Here is a 23,570-nt window from a genome sequence, read left to right as displayed (position 1 = left end):
GTGCCAGTTCTCATTAAAATACGTACTATACTTGTCCTTTATAGCAGGGGTGGGCAACTATGGCCCCTTTACAACCTAAGTACTTCAAATGCCAGAATTCCTGAGCCAGCAAGTTCCCAGGTCATGAAGGGACCATAGTTGCCCATCCTGCTATATAGGACAGTTCTCATTTAGCGACTGCCTCAGATTGTAACCGATTGCAGTTATTACGGTGATTAAAAAAGTAACTTTGCAACCAATGTCTGCATTTATGACCTTCACATTTTTTTTCTCCACCTTCCTGGAGAATTTGCTTAAAGAAGCTGTCTCTGAGAGGATGTTCTCTGAGCTTGATAGTCAAGGCCATGGTTTTCCCAGTTGCAATGTATGGCTGTGAAAGTTGGACCATAAAAAAGGCGGAGCGCCAAAGAATTGAGGCCTTTGAACTATGGTCCTGGAGAAGACTCACTCCTGCGAGTCCCCTGGACTGTAAGGCAATCCAACCGGTCAGTCCTAGAGGAGATCAACCCTGACTGCTCTTTAGAAGGCCAGATCCTGAAGTTGAAACTCAAGTACTTTGGCCACCTAATGAGAAGGAAGGACTCACTGGAGAAGAGTCTAATGCTGGGAAAGATGGAGGGCAATAGAAGAAGGGGACGACAGAGAATGAGGTGGCTGGAGGGAGTCACTGAAGCAGGAGGCGTGAGCTAAAATGGATTCCAGAAGATGGTAGAGGACAGGAAGGCCTGAAGGAACGTTGTCCATGGGGTCACGATGGGTTGGACACGACTTCGCAACTAACAACAAAAGGTAACATCATCAGTGATATTCGCCACTATTGCAAATAATATGGATACGTTCATCAAGTCATCAAGAAGACATCCTGATCCAAAGGAGATTTTCATTCCCAGCAGCCTACCTGGCCTTGGCTGATCTCATAATACTAATCAGATTAAGACCTGGAGATATTTTGATGGGGAACTTCTTAGGCAGCACTACATTATATGGAGAAATTGAAAAAACAGGTCTCCAAAAAAGGTAATGTCCAATCTTTTCTACATTATTGCCAAAAACCCTGATTTGTTGATGAAACGATGAGAAATCAAACCTGATGTTCAGCCTCGTTTTTTAAAAACATTTTATTCAGAGTTTACCAATTGTTAAGGGCAAACCTTTGCTCCTCGCTGTCCTTTGGACACTCCAACATATTCTTCTGTCCCTGTGGAAGATGGAGGGCCTGCTAGTCCTGGCAATCCCACATCTCCCTAATTGGAAAACATAGAAATGTTAGTATTTTTAATTGTAATATATTTTTTTAATCATTTACTGAGATGGGTGGCTATAGAAATTGAATGAGAGCGAGAAAGAGAAAGAAAGAAAGAAAGAAAGAAAGAAAGAAAGAAAGAAAGAAAGAAAGAAAGAAAGAACTCTTAAAAAGCAATTAGGTGGCTCATGCCTTCGTCACCACTCCTGTAGACCAAGCTTCTCAACCTCAACAATTTTGAAATGTCCTGGTTGGGGAATTCTGGGAGTTGAAATCCACGTATGTTATATTGAGGATGAGAAACACTGCTCTAGACTACAGCAGGGTGCTCTTCATGGGGTGGTCTTTAAAGACTATTTGGTATCTTCAGGTGGTACAAAATGCAGTGGCCCAGCTCCTTCTAGGTCAGTGTTTCTCAATCTTGAGAGCTCGAAGATATGTGGACTTCAATTCCCAGAATTCCCCAGCCAGCTTGGCTGGCTGGGGAATTCTGGGTGTTGAAGTCTACATATCTTCAAGTTCTCAAGGTTGAGAAACACTGTTCTAGGTGCATGCTGGAAAGGTGCATGTTATATCTATTTTTCAGGCCCTGCCTTGGATTCTTAGTGTCCTAGAGCCATTTAAAGTGCTGATTTTCATCTAAAAGGCACTTTATAGCTTGGCTCACTCAAGAACTCCATCTTCCCCCTGGAGTCAACCCAACCCTTTCGGTTATGCTGGGAGAAGCAGCTGGTTGTCCCCTTTTTTTTCAGGAGGTCAAGGGGTCAAAGCCTGGAGGGATTGTTTATAATTGAGCTGGTTCTCTAGAACATTTCCCACAAGATGTTTGATGGGCTCTAATGTCCATCACTTCCAAAAGAGTTGAAAACGAAGCTTTTTTGGAGAACATTTTGGAAGCTGATACCAATTTTGGAACTTGTAAGTTGCAAGCAGTGAACAAAAAAAAACCAAGCCTCTTCTCCATTGCCCAGTTCTGTTCTTGACATGCAGCTTGTTTCCATCGCAAGAACTTGAACAAATGGCCAATGTCTGGAAGAATAGGTAACCGATCTTTTTAATTTCGCAGTGATCTGAGAAAAAGACATTTGGTGTCCTACTGCAAAACCAAAATGCACACCACTACTTACTTTTTCTCCTTTTTCTCCCTGGAAAACTAGATTGCTACTGCCCTGCAAAATAACAAAAAATAAACATCAAATCATTGTGATTTCTCCCCCCCCCCCAAAAAATGGGACAATTGAAACATAGAAGCATCCAAATAAGAGTCAAAAGAAATGCTCAATGGAATTAAAACTTGTTTTCTTATATCTGTCTTCCAAAAGTGATCATCAGCATTCACTGTTTGGAAAAAAATAATAATGGTTTCGTATTGGTTCTGGTAATCCAACCTGGGTCTATGAGGAATGAGAGCTAATTGTTTGGGTTCAAAGGATTAAAACGCTTCTCTTTTCTCACACTAATTACATTAGCTTGATGTCATACCAAAAGCACTTGGACACAACAGGAATGGACAGAATCTCATTAGATAGGAAGAGCTGCATTACTTGGAATAATGCATATCTAAGATCCAGTTTAGGTAATTCTCATGACCACATGACCTGGGAAGGAAAGCTATGGCAAATCTAGACAGCATACTAAAAAGCAGAGATGTCACCCTGCCAACAAAAGTACATATAGTCAAGGCCATAGTTTTCCCAGTTGCAATGTATGGCTGTGAAAGATGGACCATAAGAAAGGTCCAAAGAGCGCCAAAGAATTGAGGCCTTTGAATTATGGTGCTGGAGAAGACTCCTAATGTTTATCAGTAAGAAAACAGTACAATTTCTTTGATGGATGGGGAAAGCAGAACGCAGGGAAACGATCAAACAATACTTACCACAGGTCCCGGGGGACCTGGGAAACCTGGTGGTCCCTAAATTGGAAGAAAAGAATATTAATCAGATGTTGCACTTGAGAAAAAAAATGCCAATTTATGCGTGGAGCAAATAAATAAAAAGAGGGAGCTGTTGTTAAAAAATGAAAGGGTAACAGCTCCTTAAATATCCAAAGTTGTTCACGGTGCAATATTATTTAGGAAGCAAAGAGACAGATGAATTACTCAGTAATAAATGAGAGCAGTTAGCTTATGCCAGATCCTCCCTTGCATGAGGTAAGAATCTCACTCCTACATCTTCTCCTGGGCTGATGCCCTTATATTTAATATTTAAGCAAAAAGATATTTAAAAAGGGCAGATGCATCCCACCCAACTAGATCAGAAACGAAAGGAGGTGGAGTTAAATCCTTGCCCACCTTGTCATTCGGCTTCCCAAACAAGAGAATAATCTGGATTAGGGCAGTCTCCTAAGAGACTGATCAGAACAATAGAATAACAGAGTTGGAAGGGACCTTGGAGGTCTTCTAGTCCAACCCCCTGCTCAGGCAGGAAACCCTATACCATCTCAGACAAATGGCCATCCAGTCTCTTCTTAAAAACTTCCACTGTTGGAGCATTCACAACTTCTGGAAGCAAGTTGCTCCACTGATTACTTGTTCCCACTGCCAGGAAATTTCTCCTTAGTTCTTGGTTGCTTTCCTTCTGGATGACGTTTCACCCATTGCTTCTTGTGTTGCCTTCAGGTGCTTTGGAAAACAGGTTGACCCCCTCTTCTTTGTAACAGCCCCTCCAAATATTGGTACGCAGCTATCATGTCACTCCTAGTCTTCCTTTTCACTAGACTAGACCTGCCCAATTCCTACCACCGTTCTTTGTTCTTTGCAAATATTATGCAAACTGCTCACATATTCCAACGGTACAGAGCACTGAGATTTCAGCTCCTTTGAGCTGGAAAGGAGCTGGGCAGGTAAGAAATTCCTGGTTCTCGGTCCCTGACCACTTTCTCATTAATGGCCCTTGTGTATTACCATGATGATGTAATGGTATGTGGAAATGACCTTGGGAGAAAGAAGAGAAAGCCGCAGACTGGACAACAGGTACGTACAGGTAGTCCTTGATTTACGACTGAAATTTCCATTGCTAAGCATGACAGCTGTTAAGTGAGTTCTGCCCCATTTTACAACCTTTCTTGCCACAGACAGTGATAGCACTTAGCACTTAGACTTATATACCGCTTCATAGTGCTTTGCAGCCTTCTCTGAGCATTTTACAGAGTCAGCATATGGCCCCCAACAATCTGTGTCCTCATTTTACCAACCTTGGAAGGATGGAAGGCTGAGTCAACCTTGAGCCGGTCAGGATCAAACTGCTGGCAGTCGGCAGTCAGCAGAATTAGCCCGCAGTACTGCCTGCTAACCACTGCGCCACCAGTTGTTAAATAAATCCTTGAAATTGTTAAGTTAGCAACACCGCTGTGAAGTGAATCTGCCTTCCCCCACTGACCGTTTGTCAGAAGGTCGCAAATAGCGGGTCACATCACCCTGGGACACCGGAACCGTCATAAATACGAACCAGTTGCCAAGCATCTGAATTTTGACCACGTGACCAGAGGGATGCTGCAATGGTCGTAAGTGTGAACAATCGTCACGTTATTTTTTTGAGTGCCATCGTAACTCTGAACGGTCGCTAAAGGAATGCGCGTAAGTTGAGGACTTCCTGTAAATGCTTTCTCAGCCCACAGACAAAGGGGAGGCGTGGGAAGCATTTCAGAAGAGACCCTCCCTCGTTTTCAGGAGAGTAAAAAGGAGAGGAGGGGAGAAATCCTTTCAACCTTGTAAGATTCTATTCAGGTAACCTTTACAATAAAGACAGTTAGTGTTCGTAGTTCTGCCTCTTGACTGGACTCACTCGAAGGGTCAACAGAGCTAATAAAGTAAGCCAACATCTGTCAGACCACAAATACTGTAGATAACAATCACTTGCTATTTCCTATATTCCCAACTGGCTACAATGGCGGATTATTCAGGGTATCATTAATAACAAAATAAAGAGGAGGACTTACCGGAAATCCAGGTAGCCCGATGGGGCCAGCAGGGCCTGGTCGACCTGGAAAACCTTTCGGTCCCTGTTAGGAAGGACAACAAAGTCAAGAAAGCAGCTTCAGTGGGTCACGTGTCCTGCTCACCTCCAAATGAGTCGATTCTCTTCAGGCATCTGCCTGCTGCCAGATTGGTAAGTCAAACTCATCACAGGGTCCTAAACGCGATAATCATGTGGAATGCAAAACCAGATATCGTTCTGGTTATTAGCTTGATTACTTCCACGGTAAGAGGGGGTCTCCTGGAGTGCAGAATCCCAAGAGGAAGATGTAAAACTCCCCCGTAGGATAGAAAACACTATGCGAAAAGTAGAAATACATTTCAGCATTTCTGTTTATTTGCAAAGGCCAAAAGCCAGACAAGAAAAAGGTTTGCTCTGGATGTAAGAAGCTGATTTGTGTGTGTGGGGGGGGGTTCCCCCTTTTCTTCCCTCTTGATTCTCCCTTGTATCCTTCTTTCCCATCCCATTAGCTTTTCTTTCAGCTAAACCCTGTCCTATATAAGGAATGTATAAGAGGCTGAGGGGCTGGAGGGTCTTTGTCATGGAGGGCAGTTGGACAGCTAGAAGCTGATAGATCTGTCTATCTATCTATCATCTATCTTATCCATCCCCCCTCTCTCTCTCTCTCTCTCTCTCTCTCTCTCTCTCTCTCTCTCTCATCCATCCTATCTCTCTCTCTAACTTATCCATCATCTCTCTATCTCTCTATCTATCTCAATTCTGTTTATCTATCTATCTATCATCTGTCTGTCTGTCTATCTATCTATCTATCTATCTATCTCAATTCTGTTTGTCTATCTATCTATCTATCTATCTATCATCGGTCTGTCTATCTATCTATCTATCTATCTATCTATCTATCTATCTATCTATCTATCTATCTATCTATCTATCTAATGTCTTTCCATTCTATCCATCCCCCTCCTCTCTTTTTAACTAGCTATTTCTGGGAACCACTCCCCCCCAAAAGGATGCAGCAGACTTAAATCAGAAATTCATGGAAAATCCACAATAGGAAAAATGCTAGCCGTAAACACACGGCTCTCGTGCTACCTGTGGTGAGGGCAAGTGGTACCTCAGACAGCATCTTTTATGCCATAGTGATATGGCACACATGACAGCCTTGTGCCTTGCACTAGACACCTGTGTTTGTTGAATCTCCCTCTTCTAACAAGAAAGCTATTGTTTGTCTTTCTACCACACACAGTGTGGAACTCTGCAGGGGAATGTTGGACTGTATTCCTAATTGTAGTATTTCCTCTCTGCAAACAGTTCAGTGGGTTCTGTGAGTTTTGTAAAGATTAAACAGCAGTTAAGACAAATAAAACAATCCGTGTTTAACTCATTTGGTTATTTCCCCCTACCTCAGGAAATCAAGTCTATTTCCCTCCTCATAAGAAATCTATAATGTGAGTTGTGGTTGTGACAAGCTGAGTCACCTAATGAGCTTCCACGGCTGAGGGCAGATTTGGGACGAAGGTTTTTCTAAGGCTAGTTCAATACCTTGATGCTGGAAGCAAAGTTGAAACGTCCGTTCTCTTTACTAATTGAGTTTTGCCAAAAATAATGCAACACACAAGCAAGGAAAACAGAAATTACAAGGGAAGTGAACTTACAATAGCACCATCCAGTCCAGGAAGACCACTTTCTCCCTAATAATAACATAAAAACACAGCAAGCACTGAGATGAAACATAAATCAGATTGGCAGGGAAATGCTAGTATAGAAAAATGTTCCTTGTTAAAAAAAAAAAAGTAGGGATCACAACATGCACATTACACAAGTTACTTTTTTGTCACCCTTAAGGATAGATAAGAGGGACACAGAGAAGTGTTTTTTTTTAAAAAAAAAATTGTGGGAGACAGATAGCTTCCCCATCAAAAATTTAAATGCAATCTTTGTAGTTATTACTAGAATGTCTTGAGTGTGGATTTAATGGGATAGTCAAAATGTTGGCCAAAAACCCCCAAACGTTTGATTGAAAATGAATTAAGATGATTTAAAAAAAATCAAGCTAGATCAGGCACATTTTGGGTGCCAACAGTGGCTAAAAACATCTGGGCAGATTGTCCCAGAGATACTTTCGTTCGAAAGGCGATTGGGCATTTTTGTTTTGCTTGAAGAGATTTTGGTTCTCATCCAAAAAGATTCTTCAGTTTTGACATCTGACCTCTTCAAGCAAAACAAGAAAGTTCACCAGCCTTTTGAAAGACAGCAGCTTTGAGAGAAGCAAGACCTGAATGACTGAGGATTTCCACAGATATCTGAGCAGCTTCCAACTTAAGATAGGAAGTTGGTTGCTTTCTTCTACCGTTGAGCTCCAGCAGCTGGCATTCAAAGGGTATATGCATGTGTTGAATTTAAAAAATGACTCCTTTTATCAATCGTCATTTTTAAAATTCTTCGCTTCCATGATTGATCTGACATCTCATAATCAAATTTATTTCATTATGGTCAATGACCAGCAAGGAGGTCTTACATTTCTAAAGCCAATTCCTCAAACGTGGGCACAATCTTTTCGAAGCTGTCTTCATTCTCCCGAAAGAAAATTTAAAATTTAATTTTAATTGCTTAGACATGCTTCCTGCTACAGTTCCCTTATCTGGACATTTCTTACCTTCACTCCTTTAAAAATTCCCGGGGCATAAAAAGGTTCACCTTTTGGGCCTTTAGGACCAGGACGACCCTGGATAGAAAAGTTAAGATAACAAGAGTAAAAGATATCCTTTAGCAAAAATCAATGTAAAAAGATAGAGTAAATTATGATAAATGCACTCTTGGAAGATCAGAAGGACCAGTTAGGAATAGACTGTCATGGAGGTAAAAATCTATCTAGGCCAGGGGTGTCAAACTAGCCATGACATTGTGCAATGTATCGGGCCAGTTTTGCCATTGCCGGCAATGGGGTGGGCATGGCTTCAGTATGATGAAACCGGCCGGTGGGCTGACAGTTTGACACCCCTGATCTAGGTGGATTTCCATGAGATGACATCAGCTTTATGCCACATAATCAATCAACTCAACCCAATCCAGCCCAACCAATCAACCAGATATACATTGAAGACTTTATATGTCATCTCTTATGTGAGAATGTGTTTCTTGGAAGGCCATCGTAGTATTGGCTCTCTGAAGATAGACTATGCTACACACATTACCGAATAAGTGCCACTAATATATGATTCAGATAACATTTTAAGCCATAACACACCTTGAATTTAGGATAGCTTGTTTACATTTTATTTAAGCAAACTTAAAACCAGCCATTGTTGTTTAAATCCAGCTATTGTAGTCTACCAACCATATATCACGGCTTAGAATACTGCTGGTTATTTATAGTTGGATTCTGGCTTGCTGTAATGTATAAATCTACCCACTACCATGGTGGGACTTCCCCAAAGAGGGTGGCATCTATGAAGTATCTCTAGATAACCATCTGCCTCTCAAGATAGTAAAGAGTTGACGTGATGTAATGTGATATCGGTCTATGACTTTTTGCTTGGTTGCTAAAAAAGGGAAAGAATTAGATTCGCCCAAATCTTTTCATCACTTTATTCTAGGAACATTTATAAAGAATCATTCCTAGGAGTAACTGTTTAAGTTGAAGTCTAGAGATCTTAAAGCCACCAAGGTTGAGAAACATAGATATAAGATATCCAGACCTCTTTCCCAACCAGCTATCTCAACCTAGGACAAAAGCTATATCAAGAAATACCGGTGGTCCTTGGAGACCAGGCAATCCATCTGACCCGGAGGTACCAGGACTTCCAATGGTACCATTACAGCCATCTAAACCAGGAAGACCTCTGGATCCTGGCTGACCGGGATGTCCCTGTTCAAGGGGAAAAAAAGAAGCAAAAATTAATATTTCTTAATCACGTCTTAATTTTTAAAGAATGCACAAAAATGGACTTGCCTAGAAGGACATTTATTTATATTTGCATACCTGAGCTTGATAACACCAGACACACGTTTTTTACACATTTACTCCATACCCATGTGTCGAATGCTTTACACCAGTGGTTCTCAACCTTTTTAATGCCGTGATGACCAACTGGTCGTAAGTCGAGGACTACTCAACCGGTCGTAAGTCGAGGACTACTCAACTGGTCCAGCACCGTTTGCAGAATGGGACTTTTGGCGGCTCAGCAGGGCAGAGACAGCCTGGACAATTCCTATTGGCTTTTGAAAGCCAATAGAATTAGACTCTATTCAAGAGAGTCTATTCTATTGGCTTTCAAAAGCCAATAGAATAAAAGGGAGTAGCACAGCTAAGAAAAAGGGGAAAAAAATGGCGACTGCGTTGTTTGGCGACCCCCATGAAATGGTTGTTCGACCCCAAATGGGGTCCCGACCCACAGGTTGAGAACCACTGCTTTACACATTTACTCAGCTGTAGAAGCTGCAAAGATTTATTGCGTTTATTGTGTTTATTTATGAGCCCAGTCAGCTCGCAAGCTTTCAATAGCCCCATTTCCCCCCCCCCCATTAAATGCCAACAACCTTATCCAAATATTTAGGGCACCCTGACCATTATTTATTCTTCCAAATGTTATCATCTTCCTGAGAAAAAAAAGGCTAAAGTAATAAATAAAAATAATTCCTCATTTTCTAAAGAATGCATAGCCATGTAAATAGTTCACGCAAAGTACATTTGTTTATATTTGCATGTCTGAACCTGATAACCCTACATGTTGGATTATTGAGATGCTTAATCAGTTTTGAGGCTCTGGTGTGATCCCACTAAAAAGTTCACAAAATTACATTCCTGATAATGTGTTCCTAATAAAGGGTTGTCCTGACAATCTGTGTACATGGACAGAACAAGACTGGCTGTTCTTACATCTCTGTGCAGTTTTGGCCACTTGCTGAAGAACAAAACAGCAGATGGCAGCAGAAATAGCTGCACAGAGAGGAGGCTTACATTGCAGCTTTGAATTCGGACTATAAAACAAAATGAGGAAGGAAGGGTGTGTGTGTGAAAAATATGGCTAATGTTTAAGCTACGTTCTGCAGGGATTGGAGATTTTGATAGCATTTTTCCAAGAGGCGGCTTAGTCTTTTGCCATCACACAAAAACACAGAGCTTTGTGGCAACTTTAATCCTCTTCAGTGCATCCAAATAGAATAGAATTCTTTATTGGTCAAGTGTGATTGGACAGACAAGGAATTTGTGTGTCAGGAAATAATAGAATAACAGAGTGGGAAGGGACCTTGGAGATCTTCTAGTCTAACCCCCCCTGCTCAGGCAGGAAACCCTACACCATTTCAGACAAATGGCTGTCCAAACTCTTCTTAAAAACTTCCATTGTTGGAGCATTCACAGCTTCTGGAGGCAAATCGTTCCACTGGTTAATTGTTCTGTCAGGAAGTTTCTCCTTAGTTCTAGGTTGCTTCTCTCTTTGGTTAGTTTCCATCCATTGCTCTTTGTCCTGCCTTTGGAAAATAGCTTGACTCCCTCTTCTTTGTGGCAGCCCTTGAGATACTGGAACATGGCTAACATATCACCCCTATTCCTTCTTTTCATTAAACTAGATTACCCAAATATTTGTGGATGAAGCCTATTTCATGAGATGAATGTAAATCCCTGAAAGTGATTCTATGCTCATAAATGTTTAGGGGATGAGGGAAGAAAAAGAAAGTATACCGAAGGACAGGTGACACCAGGCAGAATTATTTTGATTGTCAAGTGGCATGGAAGCCAAAGGGCTTCAGTAATGGACTTTTAACATAAATCACACTTCGGTATGTCTTGGGAGACCCAGAAGAATTATCTTCCGGCATGTAAATGGGTTCTATCAAATGTGGGAGTGTTAGCTAATCACTTGCCTCTCTTCCAGCTATGCGCTGATATTTCCAATGCATCATTTGCCAAATAATGTGGCACACTGGCACAAATATATTTTAATTATTTATTTACATATTAAACATCTTAATCGACACACACACACACACATCTTCCTCATAGAAGTTGAGAAGAAGGTTGAGTGAACAGGGAGGTCTCCCATTGGCGCTGAGGGGTTCCGCTGGATGGACGTGAAGATGTTTTCAAAAACATTTAGAATTTATCAGCTGAAAACATACACAAGAGAGGAATTCCACTGAGAACAGGATAAATGAGACTCAGCAGATACGGGACTATCCGAGAACGTTTATGGAGATTCTCAATCGTTCCGATCATAGTTGTCCCAAAGGTGCTTTTTCAAAAGGCAAATGAACTTTCTTGGTTTTTCCCTTGAAAACATTTCGGTTCTCCTCCAAGGACTCACCAGAACTGAAGAAGCTTCTCGGATGAGAAGCGAAACATTTTCAAGGACAAAAAACCAAGAGAGTCCAGTTGCCTTTTAAAAAAGCACCTTTGGGATGACTATTCGAGAATTCTCACCTTGCACGATTTATACATTTGCTCAGTTATAGAAACTGGAAGGATTTATTATGTTGCTAAGTAGCTTAAGGTTGATGTATGAGCTCAGTCAACCCCCAGGTTTGCAGTAACTCCAAATGTATTCTTTCTCTATTAAATGCCAACAAACCTATCCAAATATTTAGGGCACTTCGACTGTTCTTTATTCTTTGAAATGTCATCATCATCATAAAGCAAGTGAAGAACATTTTACCCAAACAGCTTTTTCACGTAAGAAGCTTAAGTGGTAGATCTATCTGTTTAGGTAAGAATCTTGGTATGAAACTCCAGGGGATGAATGTCATCAGCACAAATTATGTATTTAATTGCAATGGCCTAACGCCAGACCTGGAACTGAAATCATTTTATTGTGGTGATCACGGACCAACACATTTCTGATTTTTTTTAAAAAAGATTTTTTTTGATTAAAAATAAATAGTATAAAATAATAAAATGGAAGCTGCTCAGCTACCAAGTGTCAGTCACACTCACCATGGAAAATAGCGCCTGGCGTGAATTAAGCACTTCCAAATGTGCCCACCACTTTTCAAATATGGTTGTTATCATTTTTAAAAACAAGCCTGAAAGGAATTTCTTTGACTAGACAATTAATGTGCAACAATTCAAAGAGCACCGCCCAAAAGATAAGATAAGATGAAGAGAAGAGAAGAGAAGAGATAACCTTGTCATTTTTTTTACTGTGGGCACAACGGCACATATCGAAAAATGAAATTTAGTCGCCCGCTCTCAAAGTGAAACACATACATGATTCACACCTATATTATATACAACATATTTATAGACCTACACCCATATTTATAGACTCACACCTAAACATACTATATACAACATATTTATAGACCCACATATACGTAACAAATAAATATTAAATACTGTCCATCTTGAATATATAACGGAAGGAGGAAGCTTGAGAGTTCACAAGGTTGATGTATGGAATGAAACTATGGCTGAATCTGGATGCTCTGCTATGGATATCATGAAGCCTCCTCCCAGAAGGTAGAAAGGATGATGATGATGTAGGGGAAGGAAGGAAGGAAGGAAGGAAGGAAGGAAGGAAGGAAGGAAGGAAGGAAGGAAGGAAGGAAGGAAGGAAGGAAATAGGCAGGCAGAAAGGTTTGCAGCAACAAAACACTCATTAATGTACCAATAAAGAGAATATTTGTAGCCCAGGGTTGAAATGGATTCTTGGTGCTCTCAGAGCTAGGTAAGTGAGAGAGAGGGGGAGAGAGCAAACTCAGAGAACACCAAGAATCACTCATTAAGGTCTTTAAAACTTTTATCTGGTGGGAAACCAGCTGTTCCCCCTCCCCTTGTAGAATGTGATCCTTGCCATGCAAGTAGAAGTTAAGTGTGTCCCTTGAACTGAGTAGGCTTCATGCACCCTGCCTGAAGACTTAATCCTATAAAGGAAAAAAATGTAAATATATTACTGTACAAATCTCTGCATTAATTCCTTGTTTGGGGCTTGGTGGTAAAGTATCTTATGTCAACAAAGCATCTTGTAATAAAACACAAGCCGGTGACCCACGACAACTCAAAGCTAACATCTGCTGTCCTTCATTCATTTATTTATGTATTTAGTTTTATAGCCAGAAGGTTGAAGTTATCTCCTGGGGAACCAGCTAATCCGGTAGAAATAAGTTTGTAAAGGGAATCCAGCAGTCCCAAACCTAAGCAGATAATTAGATAAGACTACAGAGGATTTATGGATGAAATGATCTTCTTCTTTCACATCCCTGTAAACATCCAGGAGCCACTTTCTTATACTCCGAGTTTGTTGCTCAGAGTTTCAGAGTATAAAGATCAGCGCTACTTCTAAGGTGATGGTACATCTCTCTTCCTTGTATATGGAGATTCTCAGTCATCCAGGTTGTCCCAAAGGTGTTTTTTCAAAAAGGCAACTGGACTTTCTTGTTTTCCCTTGAAGACGTTTCGCTTCTCATCCAAGAAGCTTCTTCAGTTCTGACTGAATGGTGGAGTATAAATCCTTCCATCCTCCATCGTTCAGTCAGGACTGAAGAAGCTTCTTGGATGAGAAGCGAATTGGTCTTCAAGGAAAAAACAAAGTCCAGCTGCCTTTTGAAAAAGCATCTTTGGGACATCTCCCTTCATTCAATATGGCTGAAGAGCACAATTTTCCAGGCTAACGGCCCCGCCTGACTCTTGAATGATGTACTGGGATCGCACTGTCAAAAGTCAACTCAAATTTCCTTTTAAAATGAAAAGTCAATGCTATTCACATGATGATGATGATCCATCCACGCCTCATTAATGTTTATTTCGTGAATGAAGAAAAAAAGCAGGGCTATGCTTCTCTCTCTGAAGGTCAGTATGACAGGGATCCAGTCTTCCATTTTATTGATTATCTGAAGAACTGCTCTCCCCTGTTACATCTACCCAGGGGGTGTTGCAGGTCCCAGGTACTAGAGATGTACACCTGGTGGGGCCAAGAAAAAGAAACTTCTTGATGGTGGGCCCCTTCCTATGGAATATAATTCCCTCAGAGGTATGACTGGCCCCCACCTTGTTGCTTTTCCAAAAAGCCCTGAAGATGAGGTTTAGTCTGGGGGGGGGGATCCAGGGACCCCAAATGGAGGAGAAGCAAATCAAGTGGCTGAACTGATTGGGATATTGCTGCTGTTTTTATGTGGTGGTTTTTTTTTTATGTTGTAAGTTGCCTAGAATCACCTATGTACGAATTAGGCAGCCATGTATATATTTGCTAAAGAACTAAATACAAATGTTTAGTTTATCACCTCTTACGAAGGTGGTGAACGCAAAATAGCCTAAGGCAGTGGTGGTGAACCCATGGCATGGGTGCCAGAGGCGGCACTCGGAGCCCTCTCTGTGGGCACACATGCCGTTGCCCCACCCTCACCTCACCCCATGACCCCCTCCTCACCAGCAGCCCCCCTGAAGAAGAGTCGCCCCTGAGCGTGGCCAATGCGGAGCAGCGCAGGCAAGGACATGGCAGCCAGGCAGCGTAGACAAGACTCTGCCCTCACGCCCCATCGTGCACAGTTGATGCTGCGGGGCGCGGGCAGAGGACGTGGCCGCCATGGCGCTGCTGGGTGATCTGCGGTGGGCCCTGGAGGCGATTGAGTGGCCCTGCAGGCAGGCAGGGCAGGGGATGGGGGGGCAGAGTGGAGCGGGGCCAGTTTTGGGGCACTTGGTCTCTAAAAGGTTCGCCATCACTGGCCTAAGGTTTTCTTCATGGAGAGCCAAGAACTTTCAAGTTCATCTGAGCTACCAACGAAGGGCATCTGCCCAAACTTCTCCCAACCATTCCTCCTCAATTGATCTGGCAATGACCTTAAAAATAACTGATCTTTGTAAACAACTGCTTTGTGTCCGGAATATATTCCCAGTTTTCTAATGGGAATGTTGTTTTTCTTTTACAAGCTTTGAATGCCTGAATTAAGTGATACATTGCACTCTGCTGGGAAGAGAACATCGAGATATCCTCATATCACATCTGGAAAGAGAAGTGCTTTCTTGCAGGCTCCATGTTGTCAAACAAAATCAAGATCTTCAAATGCAAGACTCACTCAGTGGAAGCTTCCTGTTTCACACAGCGGGCTAACCAGATGTATCAGCTACTATGTCCTACTTTTATTTCCTTGCCACTGACCAGCACTGAACAGGATGTTACTACTTAGCTACAAAGCCTCCAGGAATTTATAACGCCTTGGTAAGGCCACACTTGGAATACTGCATCCAGTTTTGGTCACCACGATGTAAAAAAAGATGTTGAGACTCTAGAAAGAGTGCAGAGAAGAGCAACAAAGATGATTAGGGGACTGGAGGTTAAAACATATAAAGAATGGTTGCTGGAATTGGGTATGTCTAGTTTAATGAAGAGAAGGATTAGAGAGGACACGATAACAGGGTTTCAATATCTCAGGAGTTGCCACAAAGAAGAGGGAGTCAATCTATTCTCCAAAGCACCTGCAGGCAGGACAAGAAGCAATGGATGGAAACTAATCAACGAGAGAAGCAACCTAGAACTAAGGAGAAATTTCACGACAGTTAGAACAATTAATCAGTGGAACAACGTGCCTCCAGAAGTTGTGAATGCTCCAACACTGGAAGTTTTTAAGAAGAGACTGGACAACCATTTGTCTGAAATGGTATAGGGTTTCCTGCCTGAGCAGGGGTTGGACTAGAAGACCTCCACTGTCCCTTCCAACTCTATTATTATTATTAATTTCACTATGGACACCACATAAGCCAGTAGTGCGGTATCTTCAACTACAGATTGCACCATCTAAGAAGGCAATTCTCACTGATAATCCTACATTAACTTTCTGAGGCAGTGTTGGGCTACAATCCTCATTATTCTCTCTTCAGGTTACAGAGAGAGAGAGAGAAAGAGATGACCTTGGAGTAAATACCCCATGAGAATTATAAAACATGCATTAAGCAAAGGGTGAGAAAGAAGATCAGATTGGTTATGCCCTAATTCACTACTGTATAAGAGAGACAGTAGGGAAAAACACAGGCTTTCAAGACTCTGTTATTAGAGTTTATCTCAAAAATAAAATAAAATAAAAACAGAAGAATTAAAATTCCAAAAAAGAAGTCCAATGACCTGGGTTACCTTGGAGAGTTTAACAATTAAATTAGTTTGGCAATTAAAATAGTTCGACAATTAAATGCCCACTAGACTATTATCAATAATGACACCAACAATGATTGTAGCCAAGTGTCTAAAGTTCTAGCACAACGGTAGTAGGAGAAAAAAATATAGTATTTTATTTCTAAAATGATCACTAGGTTTATATATTTCCCTTATGTGACTTCTTGGTGTGATTTTTTTTTTTTAATTTCTCCAAAGTATAATCCACCAAGGCTTTTAATGTCTTCTGTTAGAGAAAATATTTTAATCCCTTATGACATGTCACTTTTTTTTCCAGGCAAAGACCTGATTTGCCCTTTAAGTATTGTGCTGAATCCTCTCCAAGAAGATCTGAGGCCAGGACTAAATTTAATTTACATTCGGTTAACATAACATTAGGTGGTGGAGGATTTATGGAGGAGGCCCAAGAAACTTCAGGGCTGCAAATTAGAATGGAGAACCCAAAGATGCTTTTCTAAAGGCCACTGAACTTTCTTGTTTTTTTTCTTTGAAAACGTTTCACTTCTCATCCCAGAAGCTTCTTCAGTTCTGCAGAACTGAAGAAGCTTCTGGGATGAGAAGTGAAATGTTTTCAAAGAAAAAACAAACCAAGCCCAATTGGCGTCTTGAAAAGTACTTTTGGGACAAACCATGACCTGGATGATTGAGAATGGGGATATTTAAACGTTTAGAATGGGGATGAGGAACCATTACTATCCACCCCTTCCACATTGCAACTAAAAAACCAATCAATCAATCAATCAATCAATCAATCAGAATAGAGGTGAAAGGGACCTGGGAGGTCTTCTAGTCCAGCCCCCCACTCAAGCAGGAGAACCTATATCAGTGGTGGCGAACCTACGGCACGGGTGCCAGAGGCGGCACCCACAGCCCTCTCTGTGGGCACGCGCGCTGTCGCCCCAGTCCTAGGCCTTCAGCTGGGTTTTATAAAATCTTTTCGCTTTAGGCCTCCGCCGCCGTGTGCAAAAAAAAAAAAAGGTTCAATCAATCAGTCAATTTCAACTTCTCACGGGAAAAAAAAAGATCTCGCAAAGTCGGAATTGATTGATTGAACTTTTTAGTCCCACCCAGTCTGCTGCTACCACCACAGCCACACCCAGCCAATGGGCCACGCCCACCCAATGGGCCACACCCACCCAATGGACCACACCCACCCGGCACTCGACGATGCATAAGTGGGTTTTGGGTTGCAGTTTGGGCACTCGGTCTCTAAAAGGTTCGCCATCACTGCCCTATACCATTTCAGACAGATGGCTATCCAACCTTTTCTTAAAAACTCCGGTGATGAAGCACCTACAACTTCTGAAGTCAAGCCGTTCCACTGGTTAATTGTTCTCACTGCCTTAACTAAGTTTAAGTCCCTTTCCGGTGAAGAAGACTTATTTCTAAGTAGACCCAAACAGGGCAGACCCAGTGCTTAAGGAAGAGAGAAATCAGCCTAATCGGAAGGCAGAGATTTGCGTATTAGGAACATTAAAGGGGCCTCTTGAAGTCATGCCAGATCCTTCTTTTCAAACAGCCTGTGGTTTTGTTTGGTTTGCTTTGTGAACCATGTACACACACACACACACACACACAAGCTGATAGAAGCCAGTCCATATGCTATCGCTCCCTGAAATGTTTCCATTCAGCCAGCCTTGTATTTTCAGCTGAAAGGCTGGGGCTGATGCATCTCAACTTCCAAACTTCTCAACTTCCTTCCATGGGAAAAGCTAAACATCTACATTAGGATGTGGGGTGAGGGCCAGGGAGGAAAAAAAAATGGGAATGTGCCAGGCAGGTGGGGAAGGGAAGTTCCTTCAGGCCCTTTCTCTGGGACATTGGTGGTTAACAAGCCACAAATGCAGGCAGTGATGGCTGACAGAGACAAGGTTTTCCTAACAGCTGTAGCAACACAAGAAATGAAGTCCATCTGGGGGCAGTTTCTTTGACAGGACCTATGGTGACCTCCTTCCCTCCCGCCCACTTATATATAGCCATCCTGAACTTGTGGGGCTCTTCCTTCCATGCCCACCTTCCCACTGTGATCATTGGGATCCGAAGCAGAACATCCAGATTCAGCCACAGTTTTGTTCCATACAGAATTAACCTTGTAAACTCTAAAGCTTCCTCCTTCCACTATGTATTCAAGATGGACAGTTATTAATATTTATATGTAAGGGTGTAGGTTTATACATATGTTGTATATAGCATGTTTAAATGTGTGTTATGTGTACACTTTGAGAGCAAGCAACTAAATTTCATTTTTAATGTGTGCTGTTGTGCCCACAGTAAAAATGACAATAAAGCTTATCTATCTATCTATCTATATATTTATCTATCTATCTATCTATCTATCTATCTATCTATCTACCTACCTATCTACCTATCCACCTATCTATCCATCCATCCATCTCTATCTATCTATCTATCTATCTATCTGTCTGTCTGTCTGTCTGTCTGTCTGTCTACCCACCCACACCTATCTATCTATCTATCTATCTATCTATCTATCTATCTATCTATCTATCTATCCATCCATCTATCCATCTATCCATCTCTATCTGTCTGTCTATCTATCTACCCACTCACCTATCTATCTATCTATCTATCTGTCTGTCTGTCTGTCTGTCTGTCTATCTATCTATCTATCTATCTATCTATCTATCTATCTATCTATCTATCTATCTATCTATCTATCTATCTATCGATTCACTGCTTGGGGCATCTCACATCATCTCTTTTCCCTTTTCAATTTTTTTATTAGTTTATAATATACAATACAAAACTGCAAAAGAAAATAGGAAGGGAAAAGGAAGGGAAAAGTGTAGGCAAGGGGAATAAAGAAAGAAAAGGCGTTGACTTCCAACTCTCTTTGGTGCAGTAGAATAAGATACTAAGATCAAAGCTCAACATTTTTACTTTTACATAATAATAGCATGTTGCTAGTCATTTCTAAAACAACAAATCTATTAATTGGTAAAACCCCAAATCAAACTTTCATTTTTTTCCACCCCAAGCACAGAAATCCAGAAGCAGTTTCCACCTGGTTACCATTCCTGTAGCCTCTTTACTACAGTCGCTGTGTCCCAGGATCACGTGATCCCTTTTTGCAAACTTCTGACAAGTAAAGTCAATGGGAAGCCAGATTCATTTAATAACTGTGTTACTAACTTAACAACAGAAAGGTCATAAAAATGGGGCAAAACTCATTTAACAAATGTCTCGCTTACCAACAGAAATTTTGGGCTCAATTGTGGTCCTATGCCGAGGACCACCTATACCCAGCCAAGGCCTTACACAGAACCCTTAGTTAAATCTGGGGTTCTCTGGGGTTTCAAAACTGCACATTGAACTCATTCTGTTCCTGCATTTAAAACCACAGTTTTTTATCTTTAATTGTTGTTTTGACACAAAGCAATAAGGGTGGGAGTGGGGAGATGAAAATGAATGAAAAGAAAAGGAAGGGGAGAAAGAAAGAATGAAAACAGACAGGGCAGCCAGGATGTGCTTTGAAAGCGTCCAATTCTCTGATCAACCTGATTGAATTAAACTAAATTAAACCTGCATGTTCAATTTGTTTCTTTGCTGAATTTTATGTAGCTGGCTTTAGAGGTTGTTTATTAGATCTATTGTTACTGCTAACAAAGAAGTAAGTAAGTAAGTAAGTAAGTAAGTAAGTAAGTAAGTAAGGAAGGAAGGAAGGAAGGAAGGAAGGAAGGAAGGAAGGAAGGATGGGAAAGGAGTGAGGGAGGGAGGAAGAAAAGGGTGAAGGAAGGAAGGAAGGAAGAATGGGAAAGGAGGGAGGGAGGGAGGAAGGAAGGAAAGAAGAACGGGAAAGGAGGTAGGAAGAAAAGGGGGAAGGAAGGAAGAATGGGAAAGGAGGAAGGAAACAAGGAAGGAAACAAGGAAGGAAGAATGGGAAAGGAAGGAGGAAGAAAAGGGTGAAGGAAGGAAGAATGGGAAAAGAGGGAGGAAGGGAGAAGGAAAAGGGTGAAGGAAGGAAGAAGGGAAAAGAAGGAAGGAAGGAAGGAAGGAAGGAAGGAAGGAAGGAAGGAAGGAAGGAAGGAAGGAAGGAAGGAAGGAAAACAGGGTATGTCCTGAAATCTTTCAATTTTCTGCTGTGGTTAGGAGTGATTATTAAAGAAACACACAACTAAATTGTCATGGGGAGAAAATGAATTACTAATTTCCACTGTCTGTCCCACTAATTAAGGTCACATGTTGCATATGGTAAAATAAAATGAATTTAAGAGTCTTTATGCATAATTATAGTACCGAAGCATGACATAAATACTTCGTGGAACAAAAATAAGGCCAAAAAAAATGAGGATAGACTGATGGAAATTTTTGTTGATTTATGGATGTTGGTGCTTATTTTTAGGAATTTGTCTTCCATTTTGTCTTTAATTTTTTTTAAATGTTGGTTCATTAGTAAACTATCCAGAGAACTCCATGTAGTAAGATAGCTAGGAAAGACGCAAATGTATCAATGAACAGACGAAAAATCGCTATTTTCTCCAATGGTCTTGTTCCCTCCCACTAAGGGGAAAAGACTGGCTGGAAAGGGCAATATGCCAAGTGACCAGATCTCCCATCTGTCCTTCTCTTGGAGATGCTTCCACTGGACTGAAGAGTCTTTCAGATCCCTTTGAAGTTTGCCATTCAATCTGAGTGACTGACTATGTGTCATCAAGTGGCTGTGATCTCCTATTGACCACATAGACATATTTTCTCCATTCCAACTTATGCCTAACCTGGTCCTTTAGATAGCCGCCTGGCTGCTGGTTATCCACTTCTTTTCTTCCACTTTTCCTAGCATTACAGTCTTTTCAAGAGAGCTATGTCTTCACATAATGCATCCAAAGTTGGATCATTTGAGCCTGCTCATTTATGCCTCAATTGGGTTGCTTTGTTTGATGTCCCCTGGCTTGTTTTCTTGGCTGTCCATGACTTTGTTAGGAATCTTCTCCAACACCAAAGATCAAAGGAGGTAATATTCTTCCTATCCTGCTTCTTCAAAGTCCATCTCTTGCTCCCATGATGCGCCAAAGGGAGATCTATGGCTTGCGTGACTCTGATCTTTGTAGGCATAAGGACATCCAGGCATTTGAATACCTTTTTTCAAACTCTTCCAAGCGCTCATCTTTTTTTTTTTAAGGATAAAGCAACAAATTGAGCATTTGCAAGTATGTGTATGCTTAACCAATTCCTCCTTGACCACAGAAGAAGAAACAATGGATCCTAATGTTGATGTGGCTGTGTTCGCTACAGCCTCAATCACCTGCTATTTTGTGGTTATTGGAGCCCACTGTCTCTTGGAGTCTCAATGTTCATTCTATGGTCCAGACTTACCTGCATTACTGACCGGGTAATAGTCCTTCAATCAGTAGGAAAGGAATATCCTCTTAGAACAGAAGACCTGCCCTACCAACTACATACAATCACCTTCACCCTGGAATTTTTGTTGGACTACCCATCAACAACCTCAATCAAGGACCACAAAAACATGCATTTGAATTCAAACCCAGAATCATACTTAAAGTCGGTGGCCAAAAGCCACACTAAGAGATATGCTTAAGTCCTAGGGAATCCAGAGAGACTTACCGGAACGCCATAAATTCCAGGGAATCCAGGAACACCCATTGGGCCCTAAGAAGATAAAAAAGGAATACAGTTAAGTGTCTGTATGTTCTTTACAGTTCTAAGTCCAGTTCATGAGGCATGTTAGCCTAGAACAATGGATATACAATCGAGGATGGACTTGCTATAGACAATCTTTTTGCATTGTTGTAGTTGCATTTTGGTTCTCAGTCACGACTAACTCTTTATGCAGATGCTTTCTGACAGTCTCTGGATGGAGGGTGGGCTACAGATATGTCAAATGCAATTGTAAGAAAGTCTGTGAACCTTTCAGAACAGTTCATAATCCAACAGTACTGTAAGCTACAGTGAGATCGGTGCTTCAACTAAGTCCTATTAATAGATAAAGAGATTCTGGTTAAACAAACACAGAGAACAGTCTTCCTTTCCTTCTGAGTCACATTATCAACTAAAGTAGCTTTCCAATTGTGGTAAAAGTTCACACTTGTACACATAATGCTGGTAGGTCCTAGGTACAACTATGCTGAGCCCCTAAGAGATCATAGCACCTTGATACTTTGACTGGCAGGTTATGATGGACACTGTGGAAGTTGCACTCTTCAATGTTTTGTGTAGCTCTAAGAAATAACGTTTAGTGAAATACACACTAAAATAGTGTGTGGATGGCTGGATGGCTGGATGGATAGATAGATAGATAGATAGATAGATAGATAGATAGATAGATAGATAGATAGATAGGGATGATAGATAAAGCTGATAGACAGATGAGATAGATGATATAGATGACATCGATAGATAGACAGATAGACAGACAGATACATACATACATACATATATACATACATACATGAGAAAGAGACAGAGAGAGAGAGAGAGAGAGAGACAGATGATAGGTGGGTGACAGCTAGATGCTATTATAGATGATGGATGATAGATAGATAGATAGATAGATAGATAGATAGATAGATAGATAGATAGATAGACAGATGAGAGAGAGAGAGACAGAGACATGGATGATATCATAGACATCATAGATGATATCATAGATGAATGGATAGATGGATGAATGATAGATGGATGGATGGATGGATAGATAGATAGATAGATAGACAGATGGACAGACAGGCAAACAGACAGATAGAAGATAATTGGTTAACTTTCAGTCATTTCATTGCCCTGATTATGCCCAAATGACACAGCAAAATGTAGAATTGCCCCTACAGCAGAAAGAACAGGGTTGTCTTCGAAGATGTACAAGAACCCTAAAAGCATGAATGAACTTACCTTGTCTCCCTTCATTCCAGCTGCACCTGTAGGACCTGTTATACCCTTCTCTCCTTTCAGTCCTCTCACTCCCTCTGGTCCAGTAAAGCCTTCAATGCCCATTGGTCCTTGGTTCCCGATTAGTCCTGGTTGACCCTACAGAAGAAGGAAATCATGTTTTATTTGGTTTCTCAATAATATTTTTGCAGACCCTCCTCTTAAGGTAAATATCAGCAAATTACCGAGAACAAAGTCCTCAACTGCAGGTCCACGTTCTACCTTAAGAAGAAGAGTGAAGAAGGTGGCCTTAATATGGTCAGACCTACACCCAACATAGAGCCATTAAATGCCTTTGAAGAACATCTACCAAATCTGTGAGCGGAGAAATTAGGAAGCTGATTTCTCAGAATTTCTCAAGATGTAAAGAGTGTAAGGAAGATGGTCTTG

General features: G+C 41.2%; 1 protein-coding gene across 3 annotated transcripts in view; it reads right to left on the bottom strand.

The window, feature by feature from the left end:
* Window positions 1–23,570, bottom strand: part of COL4A6 (collagen type IV alpha 6 chain) — a 171,968-nt gene that overhangs the window by 52,992 nt on the left and 95,406 nt on the right. For all 3 annotated transcript variants that reach the window (XM_039348728.1, XM_039348729.1, XM_039348730.1), the window contains exons 4-12: window positions 23,145–23,279; window positions 21,864–21,908; window positions 8,930–9,046; window positions 7,835–7,903; window positions 6,834–6,869; window positions 5,180–5,242; window positions 3,120–3,155; window positions 2,371–2,412; window positions 1,152–1,244 (exon numbers count right to left, since the gene is read on the bottom strand). In XM_039348728.1, coding sequence (XP_039204662.1) covers window positions 1,152–1,244; window positions 2,371–2,412; window positions 3,120–3,155; window positions 5,180–5,242; window positions 6,834–6,869; window positions 7,835–7,903; window positions 8,930–9,046; window positions 21,864–21,908; window positions 23,145–23,279 — 636 coding nt within the window. The remainder of the gene's footprint in view (window positions 1–1,151; window positions 1,245–2,370; window positions 2,413–3,119; window positions 3,156–5,179; window positions 5,243–6,833; window positions 6,870–7,834; window positions 7,904–8,929; window positions 9,047–21,863; window positions 21,909–23,144; window positions 23,280–23,570) is intronic.

This window comes from Crotalus tigris, unplaced genomic scaffold (genome assembly GCF_016545835.1).
Source record: "Crotalus tigris isolate CLP2741 ecotype Arizona unplaced genomic scaffold, ASM1654583v1 scf7180000018172.2679963, whole genome shotgun sequence".
Taxonomy (NCBI): Eukaryota; Metazoa; Chordata; class Lepidosauria; order Squamata; family Viperidae; genus Crotalus; species Crotalus tigris.
This window is presented reverse-complemented; position numbering and strand designations above follow the sequence as displayed.